General features: G+C 48.3%; 1 protein-coding gene across 3 annotated transcripts; it reads left to right on the forward strand.

Moving 5' to 3' along the window:
- Positions 1 to 1,407: 1,407 nt before the first annotated feature.
- Positions 1,408 to 6,753, forward strand: CITED1 (Cbp/p300 interacting transactivator with Glu/Asp rich carboxy-terminal domain 1). 3 transcript variants are annotated; one of them, XM_066356740.1, is made up of 3 exons: positions 1,408 to 1,520; positions 5,431 to 5,555; positions 6,148 to 6,753. In XM_066356740.1, the coding sequence occupies exons 2-3, from the start codon at positions 5,496 to 5,498 to the stop codon at positions 6,673 to 6,675; spliced, it is 588 nt and encodes a 195-aa protein (XP_066212837.1). In that variant the 5' UTR covers positions 1,408 to 1,520; positions 5,431 to 5,495; the 3' UTR covers positions 6,676 to 6,753. The 3 variants fall into 3 exon arrangements, with proteins under 3 accessions (XP_066212837.1, XP_066212839.1, XP_066212838.1); XM_066356742.1 differs by lacking the exon at positions 1,408 to 1,520 and adding an exon at positions 1,882 to 2,026; XM_066356741.1 differs by lacking the exon at positions 1,408 to 1,520 and adding an exon at positions 2,604 to 2,668.
- Positions 6,754 to 13,620: the final 6,867 nt, after the last annotated feature.

Here is a 13,620-nt window from a genome sequence, read left to right on the forward strand (position 1 = left end):
CAAGAAAGGACCTTGACCTGTCCCTCTGTTTGCTGCCCATCTTTGTGTCAGTAAGCCGGTTCGTCCGTCAGCAAACAGAACTTTGTTCAAAGAGCAATGCAAGGCACTTGGGGATGAAAGAAAGAAAAGAAAGGAAACCGGGGTGGGGGGAGGAAAAGATCTTTAGGTCTTCAAATCCAATTCATAAGAACAAATACACAGTAAATATGCTTCGGTGACATCTCCCACTTTTCCCTCAACATCCCTTAACATTTTTTTTTTTAAATCATGTTTTATAAAGTGTCAAGTGAGTAGTTGTTGCTGAAAGGAGCCACAAAGGGGAGTGTGGTAGAGAGGTAATCCTGGTGGCCTTCCTGTAAGAGGTGAGAAGAGGAGCTTCTTGGCTACAAGGAACGCGAACTGAGACGAAGGAGAAGGCTGGACCTCTTTCCCGTAAAAATTGTAAGATCATATCCCAATATCAGAAAGATGTGCTCCGAATGCAAAACATTATTCTTCTTAAATGGGGATGATTGTATAATTATATATAACAAAAGAAGCTGGCTTCGTGGGAGTGCAGCGGGAACGCCTGGGGGCCAAGGGGCAAGTTCTTGGTTCCCTGTCTGCTATTCTTGGCATTGTGGCGTGCCCGTCTTGAGCTGTAGCTGGTCCAGGAGGACGGCATATTTCCGCGGCTCGTTCCGCCAGCCTGCACCCGCCCTGGACAACCACGAAGAATACCTGGAACGCAACCCCTTCTCGCGCCTTCGAGGGAAGCCACTGCTGCTGGGAAATGGGCCCTCGAGGAGGCTCTGCCTGGACTCTGGCGGCTGGAAGGGGCAAAGGGACCCCACCCTCGTCCCTTCAACAAGGGAGAGGGTGTAGCTAGCCCAAAGGGGCGGACAGGCTCGAAGAAAGCCCTGCAGAGAACCTGAATCAGGCCCCACTTCCCATCTCCGTTCCTGGTGCGCCCCCTGCTTGGGGTCACTTCCTGAGTCCACAGCTTTCCCCTCAATCCCCCTGAAGCCCTCCCAGGCAGCCCCCTAGATTTAGGTCAGAAAGCAGAGACTACCAGCTCCCCTGTGCTTAGTGGAATTACTCAGAGGAATTTATTGGGCAAGTCCACGCAGGGCGGTGAGGAGAGACCATGCCCCGGGCCCGGGCCCCCGCCGGCTTTAGAAGCACAGGCGTCGGCAGGGGCCTCAGGGCACCGGGTGTCCACGGCCTAAGCCCGCCAGTCCCATCCCGGGAGTCGTGGCCCGCTTCCAGCGCTGCTGGACCCGCGGGGCCGTTCAGATTCCGTTCCTCAGCCGGCCCTTCGCTTTCACAGGATCCGCGGTGACTGCACCAGCTCGAGCGCCTTTAAAGGGCCACACGCGCTAGCGGCTGCTATATAATGTTGCCAGTGGCACAGCTGCTGAAGGGCCACGGGTGAGCTGCCTGAGCAGCAGCTCCCTCCGCCCCGCAGCTCCCCGCTGCCTGGAGGCTAAGGGGCGTTCGCAGCGACGGAGGAGCAGGCACAGCACCCGCTCTAACCCTCGGTGAGTATCCAGTTCAGATTTTGCCACCAACTCGCCCACGAGCCAGGACATGTGCTAATAATGCCCTAAGCCGGTTATAAAGACGTGGAAATTCAGGGGGAGAGGGAAAAAAGGGGGAAAGGGTCTGTCTTTCCTGGGATTCCTAGCCGAAGTCAGCCTGCTGCTGCGTGCGTGTGCGTCAGGGCTCTCCGGGCGACAATGGGGGCTTGAAAGCCGGGTCCACACACCGGGAAGGGAGCGCGGTGGCGGTCGCCGCCACCGCCCCGGAGTCAGGCGCCGAAGCCGCGGGCGGGCGGGCACAGGCGCGGACCGGGGCTGCTTGGCGCGGCGCGGCGCTGCGCGGCGGTGTGGGCTTTGCCCAGGCGCCCGGGGGTCGGGTGGCACTGAGCGCGAACGGCTAGGTGAGGCGGTGGCGGCGTGTGTGCCAGGGGCTGGGGACTCCGCCGCTTCGCCCGCGGCTCATCGCGCTCGGCGCTTCCCTCTCCAGGGCAGGCGGCTTCGCCCAGGTAAGCCGGGCCGCCCGGCAGGGAGCTGCGGTGGGCGGTGGGCGGCGGGCGGGCCGGGGACTCCAGCCGAACGGGTGCGGGGAGCGGGTGGCGGCCGGGCGGGCCGGGGGGCTCTGGGGGACTTGTTTTCTGTTTGTAAAGCTGCTCTGCTGGGGGCGGAGGGGCCGCCGGCCGCTCCTTCGCTGGCGAGCCGGGTCGCTCGCCAGCGTTCCCGCCTGCCGGCCAGGCGCCCGCTTCTGCAGGGGAGACGGCGGCACCTTTTCTCCCCGCGCCCGCGCTTTCTCCAGCTCGGCTGCCACCGACTTTGCTAATCGCCCGGACCGCATCTGGACGCTCAGGCTCCCGGGCTGCACAAAGCTCAGGTTTCCTTTCGGGGCTGGAGGCGAGAGGGGCTTTTCGGGTCGAATTCAGAGGAATTGCGGGACGGAAGTTAGCGGATTTGGGCAACTTGCATCTAGCACCCAGCCGACCTCTCCTCTCCCCCGCACGCACGCCCACACACCTACGCACACAGCGCTCTGCTTATAAACGAGCGCGACTGGGTCCGGCCGGAGTCTCTGCCTTGCGGAGCGCCGGACTTGAAGTCACAGAGACGTGCCTCGGAATCTCGGCTCCGCCACTTTCTTAGCGCTGTGACCTTGGGCAAGTTACCGAACCTTTCCTATCCTCTTTCTGCTTTATAGTAGCGAGGTTAGAGCACCAGCCCCAGGCGGCCTGGCTAGGGGGTGGGCTCAGCCTGCGGTCGCGGGGAAGCTCAGCGGGCGCTCAGTAAGTGTTGGCGAGGCGCAGCAGTGGCGGCCGCCGGCGCCGGAGTGCGCCTCCCGCGCACCGCGGCTCCGCGGGGCCCCAAACTCGTCGCGGAAGCCGAGAACCCGCGCCCTTGTCCGCCTGTCCGTGCTGTCTGTCCTCTCGGTTCCCGACGCAGCCCTTGCGGGAACGGACGCTCAGGGCCCCGGTGGCCTGAGTGCTCGCGCCCATCGTGCAGGATGCTCCAGGCCGCCTCTGGCTCGGGCGGCTGCACCTATAGGATGCGGCGAGGACAGCGGAGCTGTCCGCAAACAACGGGCCTTTAGTTTTAAGGTGGCGAAACTGGTCTGGGTTAGAGCACGTCCAGGCCAAGCTGCAGTACTGTTTGGATTTTTTAATTTCTTATGAGTGAAAAAATAGCAATCGAGATGAAGCCATCCGGTTGGTGCCATTTTAACTTTTGGTCCCCCAACAGGTCAAAGATGAGTCCCCCCCCCCACCTGCCTCTCCTTTCTTCTTCCTCTCCCCCCCCCCCCCACCACCACCGCCAACTAGGCGGGAGGGGTCTGCGGGGCCAAGGGAAGGTCTGAAGAGGAGGGCGGGCGGGAGCTGGGAGCCGGAGCCAGACAGGCACTAGCAAGTGAGGACGCACTTGTTGCACCGGTGGCCCGGCCTCCTCTCGCAGCCGGTTCGCAGTGGTCAGCCCTCAGCCTGGAAAGCAGGCTGGGACGTTTCCGAGCTGCCAAGTTTTGCCTTCCAACAGGCTGGGTGGCGGAGTAGAGACAGAATCAGGCACGCAGGGGGGCAGGGACTGCAATCGAAATGCAATTGCCTCTTCGGACAGATTTAACAACACTTACTGAGCGCCCACCGAGCACAGACCCAGGTCAGGGCTTAGGCAGGTGGGAGTGGGGGGGGGGTGGCGATGGAAGTCAACACGTTTGAATGGAAACGGGGTTCCATTAAGGGGAGCTCCCAGGCTGAAGGGGGAGTTGAGATGTGGTAAAAGAGTTTTCTTCAGGAACTGACATAAAAACAGATACTTTTTCTTCTGCTTCTCTCTCTCTTGCTCTTTTTTTTTCTGATTTCCCCCCTCCCTCCCCCCACTTTTTGATGTCGCTTCTGTTTCTTCCTTTGTACATTTGGATACCTAGTAGCATAAAGAAGGAAGGCTGTATAGAGCACGGAAATGGGCAGGGCCCCTCAACATTTTTCTTAGGGTATGAAAATTGCTTGATACTGAAGGTACTGGGCTCTGGAAGACAACATGGATTAGACTCCTTGTCTTGTGATCACTGGCTTGAAATATTACTGGCTTGAATTATTGAAGCCTCACAGAAGAAACAGTGCTCCAATCGAGCACTGGTAATGGTGACCCAGCGATTAATTTTCTCATGTTTTCTCCCCCACTTCTTCCTGTCTCTGTTTTTCTGGCCTCGTTTTCCTCCAAGTAACTGTTGCAAAGACGATTAAAAGAGGTAGTAAGTGGCCACTTTCTGGAAATGTCTGAGCAGATTTTTAATGACCACTGGGGGAGGGAGGTATCAAGGAAAATTCTAGTCTTCTTGTAAAAGTTAGAGATGTTTTTTAAGGTGCTGAAGATTCTTTGGGGTAACAAGTATCTATAAATATGAAATTCAACATCTCTAGTTTATCATGGATACTAGAATATATGAGACTTTTAAAAAACAAGCTTCTAGGAAAATAACCTTAGAGTTTTTGAGAGGGCTTTTTTTTCAGATGTGGGGAAATTCTTTTCCCCTCACTCTTTTATCCTTTGGCACTTGAGCTAGGGAATTATTTTTTTTCAGGAACCATTTGAATCATTCTAGGTATGATTCAGTGGTCAGGCTAGGCCTGCGTGCATAAGAATGATAGATCCTGCTCCCAGAACCACTGCTACTTGATAGGAAAACCATTGAATCTTTGTCTTTGTTACCCTCCAGCAAGAATTATTCCCATCTGTTACTACAGATAGATGTGGCTGGGCTCAGACTAGGCGTCCCAGAAAAGCCCAATGCAGCCTAGGCTGTCTTGGAGGGGGCTTGAAGGCAGAGAGGAAACTCAGACAGTCCTCACTGCTCTCTGGCCACCTCAGACCCCACAGCCCACCTTGGTCAGCCTGACCTTTCTCACATGCACACCTGAGTCAGGGCTCTGGAGCTCCACAGCATTTGCTTTGGGGACTTGTTCCTTCCCTGAGCTGCAGCCTCCAGCTTTTTAGGTCTTTTTTTGCCCTAACTCCTTCCCACTTTCTCTCAGATCCAGTGGAGGCCCCAGAAGCCATGGAGTGACAGTGTGCTACTTACTCAGGGACATTTGTGCCTTCAGAATCAGGAAAAATGTCATCCCATGCCACACACAAACTTGGGGCTTTGAAATCACTGGCATGAGTAAATAGTCATTGTGTACCCTCTGGACGATGTGGGTAGCTGGCTATCTGAGCAGCACCTGGCCGAACCATGCACCTTACCTGCCTCAGGAAAACACAGTTCCAGCTTGATCTCCTCCCTCGTTCAAGTGGTCTCTGGTCTTAATTCTAACCCTGTCATCATACTTGCCTTGTAGCTGTGTGGAATTGCCCTGCTTGGGCTTTGCCATTGCTTTCTTGGTCAACAAGGCCTTTGCCCTTCTTACCTCTTCTTCCTCGCATACAGCACAACAGCTCCAGCTGGCAGCGTCACCTCCCACCAATTAAGCCAACTTCGGCTGAGACTCTGAAATGCCAACAATGTCAAGGCCTGCACTTGATGTCAAGGGCGGCACCTCACCTGTGAAAGAGGTAACTTTTGCCATTTTACAAATGAAGACACTGAGATATGTAAAGACAAACTAGTGTAAGGCCATGCTGTAGGTCTTCCTAAGTGTAAAATCTAGTGTCTTAGCACAGAGGAGACAACAGGGCTTCCTCTGGGTAGAATGAGGAGAGCTTCTGCCTAAATGTGGTTAAATCTAACCCACTCACGTTGTTGAAAGATGGCAGGGCAGGGAGCAGAGAGAATTGGAACAAGACAACACCATTGAAAAGATTAACTTAAGGCTGAGAAGAGGGCCAATGAGATGCCCTTAGAATGGTGAGGTGGAGGGCAGGAGATGAAAGTAGCAAACCCACTTAAGATAGCAGGTGCCCAGCACGAGGACTTCACTCTGAACTCAGAGCTCAGAGCCATGCCAGCAAAAGGATCCTGGCCTTTTTCACACCCACACTTGAATTAGGGCTTTGGAGCTCCATGGCATTTGCTTTGGGGACTTGTTTCTTCTCTGGGAGCCTGACTTTTCAGGAAGCTTTTTGCTACCTCTCCACCACTAGTCCCAAATGAAGTGCATGTAGATTTCTGGATCTGTACTATGCTGTGCCCTTTTCTGTCTTGTAGGATGCCAACCAAGAGATGAGCTCTCCGGCCCTCTCTAACCTGGGCACGAAAGATCGCAAAGCAGTAGCCACTCTGCACTACCCTGGGGTAGCCTCAAATGGAACCAAGGCCAGTGGGACTCCCACTAGTTCCTCGGGATCTCCACCTCCAGTAGGCTCTCCTACCACCACCCCTCCCACTAAATCCCCACCTCTCAACCTTCACCCTGCCCCTCACCTGCTGGCCAGTATGCAGTTGCAGAAACTTAATAGCCAGTATCATGGGATGGCTGCCGCTACTCCGGGCCAGCCGGAGGAGGCAGAGCCCCTGCAAAACTGGGGCTTTGGGGCTCAGGCAGAAGGGTCAGGGTCACTCTCTCCTTCTGCTGGTGCCCAGAGCCCTGCTATCATCGATTCGGACCCAGTGGATGAGGAGGTGCTGATGTCACTGGTGGTGGAACTGGGACTGGACCAGGCCAATGAGCTTCCGGAGCTGTGGCTGGGGCAGAATGAGTTTGACTTCACTGCAGATTTTCCATCTGGCTGCTGATGCCAACTGTTCCTAAAGATGGAGGAATAAAGCCACCAATTCTGTTGTAAATAAAAATAAAAATTACTTACGAAGAGATGGGCCAACTAGAGGTGTTCTTCATTGAGGTCTAACAGTGCATAGCATGATCTGATGTCCTTTCAGCAATTCTGAAACCCATGATGGGGTTGTGGGTAATAGCTGGGAGAGAGCTGAATGGGATGGGAGGAATGGAGGGGCTAGAGGGAACTGCTCGCCGAATTTCTGCCACCACCATCATTATCTTTTCAAGAGCCCAAGTACGAGCCTCATTGTCCAAAGACCTCAGGAACACTGTGCTAATTGAAGTTCAATCCAGGGACTGGTTGGGGGCAATTATCAGAAGAAAAACTGATTCAAACCCTTCCTCAGCCTCTTCGCCATTTGTACATTCAAGTCTATAGGGTTTCTCTGACGACATGGCTCACACTTCACCAATCCCCAAAACCCGCACCTACTCTCTAACCCAAATCCAACTGACTTATTAAGGCTACCCTTTGCCATTTTGCCTTTGAGCAGTAAGTAGATAGAACCTAAGCAGGATCCTATGACCTGAGAGTTCAGTTTTCACTGGAAAATTACTAAAGCTATAGACTCCCACCATTTAAACTGGGATTCTAGTGCCTTCTTCAAGTCCTTCAGACAGTTGTTCAATCCCTCTCTCCAAGCCAGGTCTCAGTGTCTCCTGCCTCTGTTCTTTCTGGCCCACCCTGCATGACAGCCTGTTTATGAGGGCTGTCCTCGCCATCTTAGAGATACAGATCAGGGCTAGGCTTGACAAGTTCAACATTTGGGGATCTAGCCTTTGCCCTTAGATTAATGCTGAGGGGGCAGTGGCTTCAGAAACATGCACAATGAGTGACAAGGCAGTAGCACTGTAATTGGACCCTGGCCTTGGGGGTGGGTAAGCTCATCCTCATGTTGACACAACCCAAGGGCCTCTTCTACCCACATTTCAGATCCCTAGAGACGTCCTTGTGAAAATTACTTGGATCAGCTCAGGACTAGCTTGAGTTCCCACAACAAGCACTTCTGGAGGAGCTTGGTGGCAGAGACAATGCACTGGATTCAGCAATCTCTGAACATCTGCCAGGCACTCTACTAGGCATGGAGGCATGAATCAGATAAAGTTTGTACCTTTGAAGGGGTTCCCTTATAGAAGGAGGAAGACAGGCTCCAACAAATTACACAATATTGCCTATAACACTTGGGGAAGGTGCTATTCCATCCTCAAAACGGAAACAGCTCCATCTGCTTAGGAAGTCTGGGGAAGGCTTCCTGGTACTAAACTTGTTTTTTTTTGTTTGTTTATAATATCTCATAAGTAGTAAGGACATGATACAATCTCTTTGTGAAAAGTAGAAACTTTACATATAATATTAAACCCTTGACCAACTCTCTGCCTCAATCTTGATTATCTCTGGCCCTGCACAGAGGCAACAAATATTTATCTGTTTGTGGTATATCCTCACTAGCCTTTCTCTGTGCCTTTACACAAACACTTATCTATCCACAGAAACAATAAGGTTATAAAATAAAACCAGAGCCAACCAAGGAAAGAATGAGTAAGGGGAAGAGCTTTTACACAGGCACAGGTTCATGAAAGGGGCTATAGTGCCTGAAAACCACAACTTTTCTGTGCTTCTAGGCCAAGTGAGGAGCATGCCTTTATCCTTAGTACCACCAGCCCTGTAGCTTATGGAGAACCTCTGGAAGTTTGTAGGAAAGCAAAGAATTAACCAACTTTGGTGTTTAGGATGATCCTATTGTAGGTACATGGTTAGATTTATCTAAGTCTGCAAACAAGGAGATATGGGATTCTGAGGAGCTGGTGAGGCAGGGATAAGAACACAAAGAGAAGCTTGACCAGTCAGTGGTGCAGTGGATAGAACATTAGACTGGGATGCAGAGGTCCCAGGTTTGAAACCCCGAGGTTCCTGGCTTGAGCACAGGTTCACCAGCTTGAGCATGGGGTCGCTGGCTTGAGTATGAGATCATAGACATGACCCCACGGTCACTAGCTTGAAGCCCAAGGTCACTGGCTTGAGCGCAAGGTCAATGGCTTGAGCAAGGGGTCACTTAGTCTGCTGTAACCCCCCAGTCAAGACAAATATAAGAAAGTAATCAACGAACGACTAAGGTGTCACAATGAAGAATTGATGCTTCTCATCTCTCTCCCTTCCTGTCTGTCTGTCCCTATCTGTCCCTCTCTCTGTCTCTGTCACACATACAAAAAAAAAAAAAAAAGAAAGAAAGAAAACAAAACAGAGGAAAAAATGGAAGCCTGGGAGAAGGTGAGGAGAACAAGGCAGGCTGGAGGTCTTAAGTTCTGTGTGCACAAAGGAAGAGATCAGGACTGGGGGAAGCAGAAAGCAAAGGGAGAGGAGGGGAGTTGTGGCCAGCAGGTGGGGTTCGGATTCTGGAAAATATGATGACACAAGACAAGGGTGGGTTCAGGAGTGGGCTCCAAAGCAGAATGGCAGGACGTGGGAGGAGCCTAGACCATTCTAAAAGACTGGCAGTTCCAGGTCCCTCCCCTACTGGGCTTTCACAAAACATTATTCTGGCCAAACAAAACAGGTAAGCAGGCTGGAATGTTTGCCACCCCTGACCTAGGATCCCCTAGGGTGTCAGTAGCCCTAAGAGTGAGGAGAAGCCCAAGATCGGGGTTAGTGCCTCTGAGGGGAAGGAGCTGCCTTGGAATCAAGGAGGCGACAGGAATGCAGCTGGGAAGCAGGTACTATCAAAGAATGGCTGGACATCCCCAGAAGAGGTGCTTCTGAAGGAGGAGGGAGAACAAGAACTTAAGCATGACAATCCTGCCTCCTGGTGCCAGGGCCTGGAAGTGTGGTCAACTGAGCAGCCTCTTGTCCAGAGGGCTTGGAGAGAGACAGGGGCAGGGAGCAGTCCCCAGAGAGAGAGAGAGAGAGAGCCCAGGCTGAGCTCAGGTGAGGAGTGGGAAGGTGTGAGGCAGTAATTATTTATTGCTGGAGAAGGGGCCTCAGGGACAGAATGTCACAGGACACAATGGGGAAAAGTCAGGGAAACCTCTGCCCATACCTCACCCTTTCATATTCAAGCCTCTCATAACACAACTAGACAAGTTCCATAGGTTACCAGAAGCTTTCTGCAGCCAACTCCAAGTCTGTCCCTGGGGGGTCTAGGAAGCATAGTTCACAAATACACACAGGTAAGGAACATTGCCTGTCCTCAAGGAGCTTGTCGCCTAGGAGCAGATGAAGATGTATGACCAAGAGCACCTGCTAGAGACCATGACAAGTTAGGGTAACTGTCTCTGTTCTCAAGTACTCAGAGTCCAGTGGTGGAGACAGCCATAGTCTTGAAGGATAAATTGGATTTCTATAAGGCAGCAATGCTGGTCAGGGACTGAGGTGAGGGCATGGCACAAATGGAAAGACAGGGCATAGTGAAAACCAAAACCAAGTATTAGAAAGCCTATGGCTTTGTCATGGAAGGGTGGAAAATCCTGCAGCTTGATTTCCTTGAGGGCAGAGGGCTGAGAGGAGATTAAATTCAAATTAGATCTTGCATTGTTTCTACTTTATTCCACAGACCAAGGGGAATCTATCATTTCACAAATGTGGACTGAGCACCTGGTGTGTACCAGACACACACTAAGCACTGCAAATATGTGGTTGAGCACATTGCCCTTTCTCTCATAAAGTCTGAAGTTTAGCAAGGAGGCAGAAAACAGTCGAATATCATTCAGATATACAATTACAAATTATGAGAAAAGACAGGAAGAAAAGGTACAGGTGCTATGAAAGAATGTTAACGAGGGGTTTAATTTCAATTGTAGTATATCAGGGAGGGCTTCTGAAGGTTTTGAATAATCGAGTGCTACAGTGAGAGCTTGCATGAGGAAAATGAATCAGGCTATAGTGTGCATGGCATATTGGAATTATAATGATGGTAGAAAGCTTTTACAGTGGTCCAGACAAGAGGTAGCAAAAACCAGACTTCAATCTATGATGAAAAGGTACCATTTCAATGGGGAGCTGCTATTCATTAAGTATAGAGCTTTATTTTTTCAAGGTAAGTGTTAGAGATCTGTTGCACAGCAATTCAAATAACTTAACAATACTGAACTGTACACTTATAATGGTTAAGATGGTAAATTTTATGTTATGTGTTTTTTAACCACAATTTTTTAAAGGTAACATTTCAAAGTAGAGAGGTAATGATGGTCCATTCAATAAATTCTTTGGGACAACTGTATACAGTACCTCATACTTTACACAAAAATAAATTCCAGATTGATGAAAGATTTAAAAATGAAAACTAAAACCATGAAAGTACTAGAAGAAAATACGCCAGAAATTTTTTCTTCAAAAATCTTGACAGAGGAAGCTTTTCCAAGAATAACACAAAACCCAAAAGCTATGGAAGATATATATATATATATATATATATATATATATATATATATATATATATATCCAACTACATGGGAAAAAAACCCTTGCATGGCAAAAATACCATTAACAAGACAAAAATCAAAAAAAGAAACAATAGTGTGGCCTGTGATGGCACAGTGGATAGAGTGTTGACCTGGGATGCTGAGGTCACCAGTTCAAAATCCTGGGCTGCCTGGTAAAGACACTTACAAGAAGGAAGAAATGAACAACTAAAATGAAACAAGTATGGGGCCTGACCTGTGGTGGTGCAGTGGTTAAAGCATCAACCTGGAAACGCTGAGGTTGCCGGTTCAAAACCCTGGGCTTGCCTGGTCAAGGCACACATGGGAGTTGATGCTACCTGCTCCTCCCCCCTTCTCTCTCTCTCTCTCCCCTCTCTATAATGAATAAATAAAGTCTTTAAAAAAATAAAATAAAATGAAACAAGTATGATTTGATACTTCTTGCTCTCCCCCTCTCTTTCCTCTTTCTGGAAAATCAATAAATAAAATCTTTTAAAAAGAGAGAGAGAGAAACAATAATTTGGAGAAACTATCTGCAACTCATAGTGAATATGAAAATAGTTTTTACAAATCAATATGCCAAAGACCACCAGCCTAATATAAAGATGAACAAATAATATTAAATAATAATATCAAAATTAAACAGAAAAAATTAAAATGGCTTTAAAACTTATCAAAAGATGCTCAAATTTACTCATACTGAAATAATATTTTAAAATTACACAAGGGGACATCTAGTTTCAGAATGAGATGATGTAGACTCATTTTTCCCTCTCCACTCCTTCACATACAACTATATTTCCTAATAATTATTCAACAGATAATGATGAAAGAATTCTGAAAGCAGGAAAGAAGAAGGTGGACTGGCTAGGAACTTCAGGACTTGAGAAACAACAACATAGTGAGTTCCCTTGGATTTCTTTTTATATCCCATACCGCCCTACACTGGGTGCCGAACAGGCCTGCAACATAAAAACAACACCACCACCACTACACCACAGCACACACACTGCCTAGGAAAGAAAAAACCAACAGAGACCTAGTGGGAAGAACTAATCCTGTTCCACAACCAAAACCCCAGAGGGTGATGTGCCTACAGCAGCAAAGCCTTGAGCTATCTCAGTTCCCATTCCAGAACTAGGACACCGCAGGCAGCCTGATTTGCCTACAGCAGTAACAGTCACAGTAACAGTAACAAAACCCCATATCTCCCTACCCTTCACCCAGTGCCATTAAGAGACTCAGGTAACAGCCTCCCCACTCCCCAAAATATCACCCAGCAAAAACAAGCAACTAAGAAAAGCACCTTGTGTCCTTGCAGACAGCACCAGCAAAGATTGGGTGGTAGCCCCATGGACTACAGAAAAATGAAGCATACCAAAATAATACTCCAATGGCTCACAAAACCAAACTGTCATTGGACTTAAAACCCACAGAAATAGACCTGAATGTACATGTTAAACCCAAACAGGGTGACTGCCTGCTAAAAAAGAAGACTGAAATGAGATCAAGACTCTCTTAACTAAAATGTCCAGAATAAAATAGAAAATCATTAATCATAAAAAGATCCAGGAAAACCACAATTTAATGAGAAAAGAAAATTAACAACACCATTAGAAAGATGAATCAGATGTTGAAATTACTTGACAAGGGTTTTAAAATAGTCATGATAAAAATGTTTCAGCAAGCAATTACAAATTTAGTTGAAATAAATAAAAATTGAAAATTCAACAAAAAATATGAGTTATAAAAAATAACTAAATGTAAATTATGGAATAAAAATGAAGTAATAAAACTCACTAGGTAGTCTCAATAACACAGTAGAGATGACAGAGGATACAATCATTGAATTTGAAGACAAATCAATAGAATTTAGTTAATTGGAACTCACTTGAACACCAGCAAGCTATGACAAGTTACATATGTATATCATACTACCTAAAACGAGCTCTAATAAAATTGTACTAAAACAATATACTCAGAAACATTAAAAATAAATCTAAATGTTATACGAGGAATTTAAAGAGCAAAATAAATGAACAAACAAAACTGAAACAGACTCATACACAAACAGCAAAGCAGTGAATTCCAGAGGAGAAAAGGGTTAGGGGACAGGATGAAAGAAGTGAAAGGATTAAGTACAAATTGGTAGTTACAAAATTGTCACAGGGATGTCAGTAAAACTTAAGAAATACAGTCAATAATGTTACAATAACTATGGTGCCAGCTGGGATACTGGAAATATCTAGGGGAACACTGTAAAGTATATGATTGTCTAAGCACTAAATTGTACATTTAAAACCAATACAAAATAAAATTGAAAAAAAAATAAAAGAATGAGATAAGAAGAATGTATTTTTTTAAGGTCTCTTAGAACACAAAACATTTCTTTTAAGATTTTATTTATTCATTTTAGGGGGCAGAGAAAGAGAGTGAGAGGGAGAGAGAGAGAAGAGAGGGAGGAGCAGGAAACATCAGCTCTCATA

This window comes from Saccopteryx leptura, chromosome X (assembly GCF_036850995.1).
Source record: "Saccopteryx leptura isolate mSacLep1 chromosome X, mSacLep1_pri_phased_curated, whole genome shotgun sequence".
Classification (NCBI taxonomy): Eukaryota; Metazoa; Chordata; class Mammalia; order Chiroptera; family Emballonuridae; genus Saccopteryx; species Saccopteryx leptura.